At 58.8% G+C, this 13,819-nt stretch overlaps 1 protein-coding gene across 1 annotated transcript; it reads left to right on the top strand.

Annotated features, from left to right (window-relative positions):
• The first annotated feature begins 484 nt into the window (after positions 1-484).
• On the top strand, positions 485-3,712 carry NEUROD2 (neuronal differentiation 2). The gene is made up of 2 exons (XM_047758510.1): positions 485-714; positions 1,873-3,712. Exon 2 carries the CDS (start codon positions 1,878-1,880, stop codon positions 3,024-3,026), a length of 1,149 nt encoding a protein of 382 aa, XP_047614466.1. The 5' UTR covers positions 485-714; positions 1,873-1,877; the 3' UTR covers positions 3,027-3,712.
• Positions 3,713-13,819: the final 10,107 nt, after the last annotated feature.

Here is a 13,819-nt window from a genome sequence, read left to right on the forward strand (position 1 = left end):
CAACGCCCACCCTGGGAGGGGGCCTCAGCTGTCCCTTTGTGACCGAGGGAACCCTCCTGGGGGGGGGCAAACCTAGAGGTCCTTTCTCCAGACCCCAGGGTCTGGTCCCTGACCCACCTTTGGGGACCTGCAAAGGAGGAGATGGGCAGAGCTGGACCCTAGAGGGAGCACAGAATTGGGGACACCACAAACCCCCAGTTTCCAGCCTCGATACCCCATTGTTCCCATGTGGGGAACTCTATATCCAAGGGGGGCAACTCCTCCTACCTCCCTCTCAATCCCTGCTTTCCCTGCGTTGGGCGGGGAGGGCGGCAGAGATATTTATTTATTTCCTTTATTTATTTAATTTTTTTTTTTTTTTTTTTTGGAGTAGAGAGTGACAGATGGCGGCGGGTCCCGGGGGAGCCGGCTCTCCCCCAATGCAGACGCATGCCAATCACCGTCTCTCATGTGATAGCTGCTGCCCGTGACGTGCCAAGCCCATATGGCCTGGCATAGAGGCTGGTACCCCGCCTGGTAGAGATGCCACACTCGCTCCGCGGTTCGCATGGCGCTCTGAAGACGCCGGCGCCTGCCGCCTTGAGGAGCCGCTGCCCCCGCTCCCTGAAGATGGGGGAACAATGAAATAAGCGAGAAGATTCCTCTTCTCCCCCCTCTCTCTCTTGCCCCCCTCCCCCCCCCTCCCCTCCCCTCTCCCCTTGACTCCTCTCCGAGGTAAGTTGTCCGAAAGGGAGCTTGATCTGACCCCCCGGTTGGGGGGTGGAGGGGCGGCTTCTTCTGCCGACAGTAGGTTTCCCAAAGCCGCCCTTCCGGGGACATTGCCCCCTCATGGGGTGGGCACTGGAGGCGCCCCGGGTTCCCTCTCCCCTAGGGGCAGCAGCTCTGGGGGCTGCGGAGGGAGGTGTCTCTGCCTGAGATGGGCTTAGGGAGGAGGAGGAAGCAGGGTTATGAGGGGGCGTGAAGGGGCTGAGATGGGAACCCCCTCCCCCCCATGGCTGTCCCGGAGGAACCTTCGACCTTTCCCCACCACCGAAAAAAAAGAGAGAGAGAGAAGCAAACAAACAAATTTGGGTTTTTTTCCATCGATCCTGAAATACAACGAGATTTGAAGAGCCGTGTAGGAGGGAGGCAGTTTAAAGGGGGGAAGGGGGTCCCTGACCGCAGGGGAGACGGACGGGGCTCGCTTCTCTCAGTCTCCACCCCACGCCGGGGTTTCTCAGTCCTCGCCGCCCCGAGCCGGCTCCGGGAGCTGGGGACGCCCGGCTGGAGGAGACGATCCTCCTGCCTCTGGAATTGGGGCTGCGGGGGTGGGGGCCGAGCCGAGGGCGGCGCGCGGCCAAGTTGCAAATTGGATTAGGGAGCGTGGGGGTGAGAGCCACGGGAGGGTGGGGGAGCCGGGCGGAGGGGCCCGGGCAGCCGGAGCTGCCGAGCGGGGCAGCTGTCCCTACCGGCGGCTGCCCAGCCTTCCTCCACCGCCGGAAGAGAAGGGGCTTTCTGGGCGATCGCGCCGCCTCCCCCCCCCACCCCCAGCGAAGAGATCTGTCCCCCAAAGCCCCTGCTCCTTCCCTGTCCAGACCCGGAGAGGACTCGGCGCGGGGGAGCGGCCCCTCGTTCAGGCGAGGGGTGGAGCCGGGGCCCAGCGCCGGGGAAAGGGCCTGGGCCGAGATCCCGGGCGGGTGGCTGGGGCTGGGGTGGGCTGGGCTGGGCTGGCTTGGGGTGGGGCAGGCGGAGGAGGTGGGCATCCAGGGCCCCCAGGCAGGAACCCGCACCTGACTCGGGGCTGGAGGCGGGTTGGTGGGGGAGGGCATGACCCCAGCGCGCCCCTCACTCTGTGCTCTCTGTCTCCCCTTCCCGCCCGCCGGGCGCCCTCAGGCACCATGCTGACCCGCCTGTTCAGCGAGCCTGGTCTCCTCTCGGACGTGCCCAAGTTCGCCAGCTGGGGCGACGGCGACGACGACGAGCCGAGGAGCGACAAGGGTGACGCGCCGCCGCCACCTCCGCCTCCGCCGGGGCCCGGGGCTCCGGGGCCCGCCCGGGCGGCCAAGCCCGTCCCTCTCCGTGCAGACGAGGTGCCGGAGGCCGCGCTGGCCGAGGTCAAGGAGGAAGGCGAGCTGGGGGGCGAGGAGGAGGAGGAAGAGGAGGAAGAGGAAGGGCTGGACGAGGCAGAGGGCGAGCGACCCAAGAAGCGCGGCCCCAAGAAGCGGAAGATGACCAAGGCGCGCCTGGAGCGCTCCAAGCTGCGGCGGCAGAAGGCGAATGCGCGCGAGCGCAACCGCATGCACGACCTGAACGCGGCGCTGGACAACCTGCGGAAGGTGGTGCCCTGCTACTCCAAGACTCAGAAGCTGTCCAAGATCGAGACGCTGCGCCTCGCCAAGAACTACATCTGGGCGCTCTCGGAGATCCTGCGCTCGGGCAAGCGGCCCGACCTGGTGTCCTACGTGCAGACGCTGTGCAAGGGCCTGTCACAGCCCACCACCAACCTGGTGGCCGGCTGCCTGCAGCTCAACTCGCGCAACTTCCTCACGGAGCAGGGCGCCGACGGCACGGGCCGCTTCCACGGCTCGGGCGGCCCGTTCGCCATGCACCCCTACCCGTACCCGTGCTCGCGCCTGGCGGGCGCACAGTGCCAGGCGGCGGGCGGCCTGGGCGGCGGTGCGGCGCACGCCCTGCGGACCCACGGCTACTGCGCCGCCTACGAGACGCTGTACGCGGCGGCGGGCGGCGGCGGCGCGAGCCCGGACTACAACAGCTCCGAGTATGAGGGCCCGCTCAGCCCCCCGCTCTGTCTCAATGGCAACTTCTCGCTCAAGCAGGACTCGTCGCCCGACCACGAGAAGAGCTACCATTACTCTATGCACTACTCGGCGCTGCCCGGCTCGCGGCCCACGGGCCACGGGCTGGTCTTTGGCTCGTCTGCTGTGCGCGGGGGCGTCCACTCGGAGAATCTCTTGTCTTACGATATGCACCTTCACCACGACCGGGGCCCCATGTACGAGGAGCTCAATGCATTTTTCCATAACTGAGACCTCGCGCCCGCCCCTTTCTTTTTCTTTTGCCTTTGCCCGCACCCCTGCCCCCAGCCCTGTCCCCAGCGCAGGGGCACCCCCAACTACCCCGGCGCGGGGCGCGGGAGCGGGCCGCGTGTCCTGCCGCTCTCCTGGGCAGCACGGTCCTCTTACCTGTGGGTGGCCCGTCCCAGGGGCCTCGCTTCCCCCAGGGGACTTGCCTTCTCTCTCCCCAAGGGGTTCCCTCCTCCTCTTTCCCAGGGAGTACTTCTACAGGGACCCCTCTTCGGGCACTCCCTGGAGATCAAACGCCCCCCCCCCCAATTCCTAATCCTTGCTCTTAGGTTTCCTCCTCCCCTTTCCCCCTGCAGGCCCAAAGGCGTTGGTAAGGGGGCAGCTGAGCAGTGGGATACAGTTTTCCTGTTATTATTATTATTATTATTATTATTATTATTATTATTGAAACAGACACCAAGCTGCCAAGGCAGAAAGGAGCCGGGCGCCCCTTCTTTCTTGAAGAGGGCAGAAGTCAAGGCGCCCGAGCCAGGACCTGGAAGCCCTTGTCCCCAGCCCCTAGTCTCAGCGTTTTGTGATTTTAATTTTGGCGGGAGGGAATGTGGATGGAGAGGAAAGAGAGAGGCCAAGACAATTTGTAACTAGACTCCATTTTTCCCTTTTCCCTTTTTTAAACAAACAAACAAACATACAAAAAAAAAAAAAAAAGCTAAGAGGCGACGGAGGCCGAACGCAGAGTCCGGATCGGAGAGAAAACGCAGTAAGAACTTTTAGAAGCAATAAAAGGCAAAAAATTACTACTACCAATAATAAAAAGACACAAATATCTATGCAAGGAGGTTCTGACTGAGCCTAGCGGCCCGGCCCGGCCCCGGGGTGCCCCCTCCCGGCCCGCGGGCCGCGCCGCCCAAGCGCGGATCTGTGCACTTTGGTGAAGTGGGGGCCGGCGCTGCCCCCTCCCCTCCCCAGGTTCTTACAATCAGTGACTCGGAGATTTGGGGCCCCAGTGCCACTGCCCTCCCCCGCCCCGTCCCTGTTGTGCGTCATGCTGTTTTTTAAAAACCTGTTTCCAAATTTGTATGGAATGGCAAATTGTTGGGGGGGTCGGTTTGGGGAGGGAGGGTTTGCATGAAAGACACACACGCACACCACACCGCACGCACACGCAGGCCCGGCGCCGGCATCCGGGGACAGAGGGAGAAGAGCTCACCGGCCCCCATTTCCCGCAGGCACCTCTATCCCTTCCCAGGAGGAGGGTGGAGACCAAGACCTGGAAGCAGCCCCGCCTCTCTGCCCGATGGTGTCTCGGTGGGCGCCCGGCACCCGGCGATTTCCGGTGGCTGGAGAGGGGGTTCTTGTCCAGGCGTCTTCCTGGCTCTTGGCTCTGGCTGGCAGGTGGGCAGGGAGAGGGCTGAGGGCTCCTTCGAGGTTTCCAAAAAAAGGGGCAAAAGGAGAACCTCTTCCCACCGGAGGCAGGAGATCAGGCATCCAAACACTCGATGCAAAAATGCAAACCCACAGGCGACACACCCACACACTCACCCACACACTCACACGCAATTTTACCTTCCTCTTGTAGCGAAGATGAAACTCCCGTCGGACACCCGAAGTGCATTGCGTGTTTCTGTTCAGTTTAATGACGATTAATAAATATTTATGTAAATGAGATGCAAAGCCGGACCCGCTTTCTCACGGTGGCCTCATTTCATTCCGGGCATTGAGCTGGGGCTCCAGGTGATGGAGAAACAGTCAGGTGACTGTGCGGTGGTCAGAGAGAGGGACCCTGGACATTCCTGGGTGGGATCCCCACACTATAAACCCCCTCACACCTACCCACCGGGCACCGACCAGCTCCACTCACTGCCCCTCCCAGACCTTACTTACACAGACTCACACACGCCCCCAGCATAGAGCTTTGCACGAGTCTCATTATACTCCTTCGGTTCCCAAACATGCACACACACCTCCTTTGAAAACAAAATTATCTTTTCATCACTGAAAAATGACCGAGTTGGGAGCGGTCAGTCATTTTGCAACCCTCTGCCCACTGTTGCAAAAAACAAGTGTGTAGATATGAAGAGACAGACATCCCTTTGAGCCAGACAGGGATGTTTTTAAATTTAAAAAAACTATCAGGTTATGAGGATGAAATAATCATGGAAGAAGTCTTTTCAGTCTTCAATTTGCATTTCAGGGGACTCAAGGGAATCAGCCATTTTTAACCTTCGGAATGTTGAAATTTTCAGGGGTGTTGATGAGGTTGGAGGAACCCCCCCACCCCCCGAGTCCTATGAGGAGGCCTGAGTCTAGGAGGCCACCAGGTAGATGGAATGGAGCTTGACCTACTCCACAAGCTGCTCCAGCAAGGCAGCAGGAAACCCTCTGGTCCACACAGGAACAACCCCTTTCCTGCCAGTGCAGTTCCCTGTAGAACTAGGTGGAAGGAGGAAGGGCATTGCGGAGGAGCCTGTCCTACTGCCCAAGCTGCTTCCCCCTCAGAGTTCTCTTTCTCTGAGCCTCAGGGGCAGAGGCAGCTCTGAACAGACTTCCCTGAAACATTCCCTCTGGAATATTTGGAGAGGGTTTAAGTCTCCAACCCCCGCCCCCGTTCCAAAGCTTGAAGACACTTAGGAGAACCAGGATCAGACTGTTTCTGACGCTGCTTACTGAAATTATTTTTTTCAAAAACACTTGTGCTCATTTTAGGTCTGAAACGGGCATTGTAGTGTTGAGTCTGGGGCTTGAGGTCAGGCATGCTGAGGCTTTTAAAGGGAGGATCCAAGACCCCAAGCTGAGAACGCCCTGAAAAAAGGGGGGAAGGGAAAGATAGTTGAAGAGGGACTTCCTGGGTGTGAAAGGGTGGATCTGATTATAGTCTCTGACCTTGAGCTCCGAGGCTCCCCTAAATGACCAACCCACGTCTTTGCCCTCCTTCCTCCAACCCAGGATAGCGGAAGGCGGAGCAGAGACCGGGAGGGGAGCTGTCCGCTCCCGGGTGCTGACTCTTGTCCAGCCTCATGCTTTCCCACCCCAGAGGGAGGCCCGAGCTTGCCTGGCCCCGGGGAGCTCCCGGCGGCTTGAGGCCCTTCCTAACGCCGGCCTGCCGGGATTCTGGGCAGAATTTTTCCCCAGTTTGAGGAGAATTTCACTGGAGTCCTTTCAAAATGTCACCACCTTCTCTGTAATTCTCATAGGATCAATTCTCTAGTGTGAGATTAAGAACCGGGCCTTTTGCCCCTGTCGGTGATCAAAGGGGGTCTCACAGATCTCCAAATCACCCCTGCTCTTGGAAGAAAGAAGCTGACCCACCTTCACTATCCCTCACTTCCTGCATAGACTATGGAGTAAGATGAACACCTCGGACCCAAATCTGAAGGAGTCTGGTCTGAGCCTGGCATGGGGCATGTCCTGGCAGGGGCAACTAGAGAGAAAAGGAACTCCGTACACATCCCGAGGCCCGAGTCTTATCCTGCCCAAAGAGCAAGGTTAATTGGGATTCTCTCACACTCAGCTGGTTTCCTAGAACCCGCTCTGAAGTCCCAGAATGGGCCGCATCCAAGTGGCTTGGGGCGGGAAGCAAAAGACCCCTCTGTGTGGTTCCCCTGGCCAGACCCCAGACTTCCGCACTTCGCTCTTGGGGCTACCCCAAGCGACTCATGCCTGTTTTGAAAGCCAGATTCCAGCCCCTTTCCAAGGATGTTGACAACTCTTCGGCCTCTGCATCTGTGGTCACCTCGACAGGTGGAGTGGCCGGGCCCCTTTTGGGGGCGGGGATCTCTAGCGCCTCTGCTTCTGATGAACCTGGCGTCCACAAAAGCCTCCCTTTTCCCAATTCCTGACCCTTCCCCCACACTCTCGGCACTCTGACAGCGCTGTATCCTCCCATCGCCCTCCTCCCCAACACTCAACTTCCCTGGCGAGATGGCGAAATGAGCAGGAGAAGAAGATGCGCGCGGACACACGGCCCCAAACTCCCCCTCGCAGGTCTTTTTCTCTCGCTTTCTCTCCCGCTTGCGCGCACACACACACGGAGAAGCTCCAGGAACAGAAGGGGGGGTGGCAAAAAGGGGCCAGTGCGGTGGGAGGGAGAGGGTGAGGGGAGAAGTCGCGGAGAGGACGCCCTCCTTGCCCTGGCCTGAGCGGCGGGATCTCCGAGCAGAACCCGCCGGCTCAGCTCAAACCCTGGGCTGCCAACCCCAAGACTGGAGCCGAGATCAGTCAAGGCGGAGTCTTCCCGCCTTGATTTTCCCATCCCCACTCAAAGGCCAGCGCTTGGAAGTGACCGGGAAATAGAGGGGTCTCTGAGTCCAAGCTATTTGTAGATCCAGGGAAAGAGAAGGAAGGCCCTTTGGCTTCTCTTCTCTCCGTTTAACCCTATTCCAACCAGGATCTGGACGGTTAGCCCCTGAGCCCCAGCGAACCCCCAGGGAACCCTCAGCTCTGATTTCATCACCCAGAGGGACAGTGCAATAAACCAGTGGGTACAGTCCAGGGAACTGAGCCCCACCGGAGTCAGCCACGGAGAAGCCCTTTCACTCCCTAGACTCTGCGGGCTTGTGTTTACGGCTCTCTTTTGCCCTTTTATGGGAAAATCCACCAGCCAGAGGAGGCAGGGATTTCCCGCAGGGGGTCAGATATTTCGTCCTCTCTTGGGCGACTTTTGCTTCCTCCTCTTCTTCAGAATCTTAACCCCAAATTGCCTGCTCCTCAGAGGAATCTATTCCTTTGAGGGAACACTGACATGGAGAGATAGTTCTAGATTCCACAGTTTCATTCTCAAGGAAGGAGAGAAGAAGAGACAGTGCAGACCAGGCCTGACCAGCCAGGGGCCCCCATGTGACACCGGGGTCAGCCCAAGATTCCACCTGACCTGCCCCTATGTGCTCAAAGGAGAAAGGTTTTTGTTTTTGTTTTTGAGAGATGTGGGAGGGGGCAGATGGGCCTTGGCTGTCACAACGGGCTATCCAGCTCACAGTCCAAGACACTGTCACTTTTCTTTCTTTAGGGCTGGGTGCCCAGGCACTGGGCACAGGCCCAGAGGAGAGGTCTTCACCTGGGCTGTGAGAAATTCTGAAACTCTGCTCCTTTTCCAAATCCTGAAGCAGCTTCTGCTTTTCCATTCTGCATCTTTTAAAATTCAGGACAAAGTTTTCCTGGTTGAGAAGTGGTAAGAAAGGGCACAGACACCTTGGGAAGGCTGTTTTACTTTCTGAAATTTTCTCTGCTCTTAAAGCTCCAGAAGCATCCCAGCTGCCTGGGAGTGCCAGCATGAGAAGGCCCAGATTTGGCACAGGGGCAATGGGTTTCTGGGGACAGATACCGCTGGGATGGGGGCCTCAGCCCCCTGGTGCAGGGAGGAGAAGCAGGGGTGCTCAGAAGGGTGAGGACCAGGGAATCCCTAGAAGCTGCTGTGCCAAGGGAGCAGGTGGGGGGGGGTACTGTGTTGGGTGGAGATGATGCCCAGATGTTCTCCGGGGTGTGGCTCTGGTGTCGCCTACTCAGCACAGGAGCCCAGAGGGGTCACCCAGGGCTGTGACTGAGGCTCCAGGGTTCCATAGAGTGTGGGCTGGTGTTCTGTTATTCATACCTTTCTCTGGGCTTCTCTCCACCTCTGTTTGCATCTCATTCCTCTTTTTGGAATTAATTGAATTAGGAACAGGTCTTTCCCGGAGCACTTCCACTTCCCGCCCGGAGGCTGCGCTAGCCAGGAGGCCAAGGCTGCGGTGAGGTCGGGTCCCACCAGGGCCGAGGAAGCCCCCACCCCGCTTTGGGGACCTGCATGCCAGTTCCTACCCTTAGCCAAGTCTTCACCAAGGGCACAGCTGGGCGGGGTCTGGGCAGTCCGCCCGGCTTGGGACATCTGTTCTCGCCAGAGTCGCATTAAAGGCAAGGCGGTGTGGGGGGGTGCTCAGAACCAACCCCCCCCCCCCATTCTGAGCTGATGCCTGCTTTCATGACCGACTGCAGGCTGAGACCGCAGGGGACATTGGACTCGCAGTTTTTCTTTCCTCTTGGGGAAAAGCGAGAGAATCAGTGCGGGGCACGTGGGGCTTTCTCTCTTGCCTTCATCTCTGCAGCCCCCTTCCACTCTCTCCTCAGAGGCCACAGCCGGCCTGACTCCTGGAGGGCCACAGGGTACTCCTGCCCCGCGGGAGCTGCCCAGGAGTCCCTGGAGGCACAGGAGCGCAGGGTACTGCAGAGGCTGTGGGCCGGCTGAATGCAGAACTGATCCCGCTTGCAGCGAACTAGCGTCTAGCATCGGCTGGGCTCTGAGGCAGAGGCCGGGGCGCTGTGCACGGGGTGGGTTAAAAACAACTCAATTAAAACATTGAAAACAGTTGGGTTTATATTGGGGGGAGGGCGGCGCTTAAAAAAAAATCTGAGAAGAACCACACAGCCTCTAAGCAAAACCAAAACAAAATCCTTAACTACTGATCATTTTGCAAAAAAAGACAGAAAAATTCCTCAGACACTTCTCCCTTGATGCCTCCACGAAAAAAGCTCCCAGCTGGCCAAGCCCGGTGCCTGGACACCCCTTCACCACCCCAGTGCCCTGGCGCCAAGCCCAGGTCGCCCCCTGCCCACCCTTCGCTCGCGTGTTGGTGCCAGTCTGTGCCACTCAGCCGGTGCCCGGTGCCCAGTGCCAGGCGCGGGGGGAAAGCGGGGAGGAGCCGAGGCTCCAGCTTAAATTCCATGGCATCTGTTCATTATTATACAGTGAGGATTTTTATATGGACAGCTAAATTAAAGACAGATTTTTGCCAGAATTGCAGATCCCATAAAAATGATGACACAGGATGGGGGCTTTTTCTTTAAAAAAGAAAAAAAAAAGGAAAGATTAAAAAACACATCCCAACAATCCACAACCCAAACCCTTGTGCCCTCTTCTTCGACATTATCGAGTTTCTTTGCTCCCTTTGCCTGCCTCCTCTCCTTCCACCAGCACGGACTGCCCAGGGAGAACCAAACCCCATCGGCTCTTCATGCCCACTCTGCTCACAGATGCCCAGTAACCAACCGGCTGACTCCCATAGCCACGTGGGGCGGGCAGAGGTGGGATAGCCAGGGCACGTGTGGAGGGTCAAGATGGGAACTGGAGCTGGGAGAGAGTTGCCAGAAAGGGGTAGGAGTCAGGGGGCTTGACCTTTCCACATTGTTCATTCGAAGGGCTGCGTTTTTGGCAGGTTGCCAAGGCTGGGGACAGCCGGAGAGTATCAGGCAGGTGGAACCCTCCATTCTGGGGGCAGCAGACAATGCCCAGGTCTCCCTCTCTAAGGGAGAGGGTGATCCGAATATGGGGCTCTAGGCACAATTTGCCCAGGAGCTGGAGTTCTGGAATTTGAAATTCCAGAGATTCTAGAAGGCACCTGGGTGCTAAATATTCTAGGGCTTGCAGGGATCCAGGAATTCTGGGTCCTGTGTCAGGAAGCAGATCTCCCAGACTCCGGTGGCTGTGGTGGCAGAGGCTCTAGTTGCAAACGATTTGAAGTTTGGGGATGACGTTCTGGGGCCCTGGGGCAGACTGGAAAAGTCTGGGCAGACAACCAGGGGAAGACGGAAGGAATGAGGGCCCCTCGCAGGGGTCCAGTCACATCCCCCCAAATGAGTGGGAGCCTGTCTTATTTTTTCTTTCATTCAATTTTTTTTTCAGGGAAGAAAAAAAAAAAACAACACATATCTGTGGCGTTCTGTGTCCTTCAGACAATTGCACTGTCTGTGTCTGTGTCTGTCTGTGTGGCTGTCTGCTCATCTCTCTCAGATTTGGAGCTGACAGAACTCATATCAGAGGGCTGAGCGCAGGGACATCTGTGTGCGGAATGACTGTGCCTACTCGAACCTGCCAATCGCTCCTGGCACGAGCTGGGTAACAAATGCCTGTTACCTCGGAATGCTGGCGGGTGGGGGTGGGGTGGGGTGGGGGAGGGCGCCTGGCACCACCAGGCTGCCAAGCCCTGCCAAAGCCCCCTCCTGCCCTCAGCGGGTCCCGCCTCCTTCCCCGAGTTGGGGGTCCACGAAATTGGATTGTTCATTAATTAGCAGCGATTAGAAAATTGGGGTGTCTCAGCCTCGGCCGACCGGTCTCCTTGGCCTCCCTAAGCTCGCGCCCCGCTCCCCTCTGGTCCTCCCTCTGCGCTCTCCAGATTAACTCCGGGGTTGCTACCGAGGGCAGGCAGGCGGCCAGTTGCGGGGGTGGGGGGGCTCACGGAATGCAAGGAAAAGGGGGTCTCTGGAGGGAAGAATTCCGCCGAAGTTGCCAGGAGGAGTTTCGGTCGCGAAGTGTGAGGTTCTGGGTGCAGGGTGTGCATAGACGCGGCTGGGCGGTGGGGTGGGGCAGGGAGACGGGAGATCGCGGACCGAGACAGAGGCGAGAGCGAGGGGGCTGAGGAGATGCTGCAGAAGGGAAGGCGCGAGAGAAGGCAGGCGGCCCGGCAGCGCCGACTCGGTCCCCTCCGCGCCGGGAGCCTCCGAGGCTCAGCCCCAAGCCGCCGCCGCCACCCAGCCGGCCTCCGCCGCCCCTTGGCCGGGGTCTTGGGGCCGCGCTTCCGGATCCATCAGCTCGTTCTGCTGTCGGAGGTGGGGGAGGGGAGGGCGCCACGCCACAGCCGGTGCCAGCTGCGGGGGGGGGGGAGAGGTTATTGCGAGGAGGGGCGGAGAGCACATCTAAAATTCCGAGACATCTGTTCACCCAGGGAGGAGACACCGGGGCGCAAGAAGCCTGGGCGCCCCCACCCCGCCGGCTCGGGGCCCGCGGTTCCAGGGGCGGGACTCCCGACACCACCCCTCCGCCCCCGCCCCAGGCCAAGCCCCTACCCGCAACCACCCACACCAGCCTGCTGGGGAGGTGGAGGCAGAGGACGCTCCAGCTTGGGTTGGGGGGCTGCTGTCCTACTGGTGGGTCCCTCAGAAGAGGAGAATCGGGGCCCAGGGGGAGGGGTGTGGGGAGCGGAGATCCTGCAAAAGGAGGAGGTGGAGGGATGACGGTCAGAGTAGATCTCCCCAGAGCCCTACCCCCCCCCCCCGGCCCCCGCTGATGCACACTCAGATACAAACGTTCCCAGTCCTATAAACACCCATAACTGGCCCCCTTCACACTCAATCACTTATTTATTCCAGCAGTTTCACAGATACTTGGTCTGTGCTGGGCCTGAGCTAGAAAGTGGGGACATACCTCTTACCCACCAGAAACTGTGAGCACATTCAGCTCCCCGAGTGCACAGGCCGGCACCCTGCCCTGCCACGCACACAGATTCTGTCCTTCGTGGGAGGGGGACCTGGAGGGAAGAGGTTCCAGGGGCAGCTTCATCCTCATTATAAGCAGCTTCCCCAGGGGAACCGAGGACTGGATCTAGGAGACCTAGTGGGGGGCTCTGGACCCACCTCCAGCCGCTTGTCACCTTCTTACCTACTCTGTAGTGGTGGGAGCCTCTGCCCCCAGGTTTTCCCCGAACAAGTGCCAACCCCATTTCCCATCAAGCCTTGATGACCACCTCTCTCTTTTCCTGCCTTGGCCTGGCACCTGCCCCTCCACCAGGGCCGCCCTTGCTGGGCCGACAGAGGCCAGGCCTCTCAGCTGGGAAGTGTCCATGTGGTTGCTACTTAAAAACTGATTTATGAGGCCGCGGCGGCTGCGGAGGCTTGGCCTGCGGTCCTGGTAGTAATCAAGGGCATATGCCCATCTTGCCTGGCACTGCCCAGCTTGTGAGCCCAGCCCTGGCCTCTGCTCTCCTGCTGGGAAGGGAGAGGCAAAAAGGTACTAACTCTTCTTTCTCTTCAAGCCGTCTCCTCCTCCACTCTCTTCCTTTTCCTCCTCCTCCTCTTTTCCTCCTTCCTCTCTCCCTCCTCCCTTCATCCCTCCTCCTTCCCTCCCTCCCTTCCTCTTCCTTCTCTCCCAAGTGGCACGGACCAGCCTGTGTGCCGGGCTGGCGCTCACAGCTGCAGCCCATCTGCTATGATTGAATGGTGACAGTGATGAGACAGGAGCTGGGGGGGGGGAATGGGAGGACATGGGGGCTGCCCTGCCACCCCTCACCCCTCCTTGTGCTGACGCCCCCACAGGTTCCCTTGACCTCCAGAATGAGGCCATTCATTTGGCCTGTGAAGGGTGGGGAAACCCCACCCCTCTAAGTAGTGAGGGAATTCCTTTCCTCCCAAAGAGATTCCTGAGAAGAAAGAAGGGGACGAGGAAGAAGCAGAGGGGAAGTTAGAAAAAAGGCAAAGGGATTGCGGTTGGGAGAGCAGTCTGGAAGAAATGACCCACGTGTTCACGCCCTTACAGGCTTGAATGGGGCTGGGGGACCAGCGCTGAACAGGGGGGGTGGGCATGCCAAGGCTCCAGGCTGGGCAGAGAGATGCTGATGTAGGTCCAGGGTCCAGATTTTTTTGGGAATCCAGGAAGATGTCCTTAATGGCCCCTGGTGAATACCCGGTTCCTTAGACCATGAAGTTCCCCCTCTGTACCCCAGGAAACCTCCTGGCTCCTCCTCTTCAGGAGTAAACTTGAAAAGCTGGGAAACCACAGTCCTGCACAGTGCCTAAAGGTTGGACCTGAGTGTGGCAAGAAGGTCTAGTTAAACAGGAAAGTTTCCTCTCTGATCCTAGTACAAGACCAAGATAAAAGGACAGTGACAGCAGGGAAACTAACATATACTTGGGGCTTATTGTGTATCAGTAACTGACTTAAGCACTGTACATAAGCCAATAATCATCTCAACCACCCTACGAGGGATTCTCATTACACCTGTACTACAGATGAGGACATGGGGACACATGTGCCCAGCTTATATCCTAGGCTTGGC

The sequence above is a fragment of the Phacochoerus africanus genome, chromosome 14 (genome assembly GCF_016906955.1).
Source record: "Phacochoerus africanus isolate WHEZ1 chromosome 14, ROS_Pafr_v1, whole genome shotgun sequence".
Classification (NCBI taxonomy): domain Eukaryota; kingdom Metazoa; phylum Chordata; class Mammalia; order Artiodactyla; family Suidae; genus Phacochoerus; species Phacochoerus africanus.

What these genes read in the sequence shown, in the direction of transcription:
- NEUROD2 (XM_047758510.1), top strand. Translation starts at nt 1,878, where the DNA reads ATGCTGACCCGCCTGTTCAGCGAGCCTGGTCTCCTCTCGGACGTGCCC.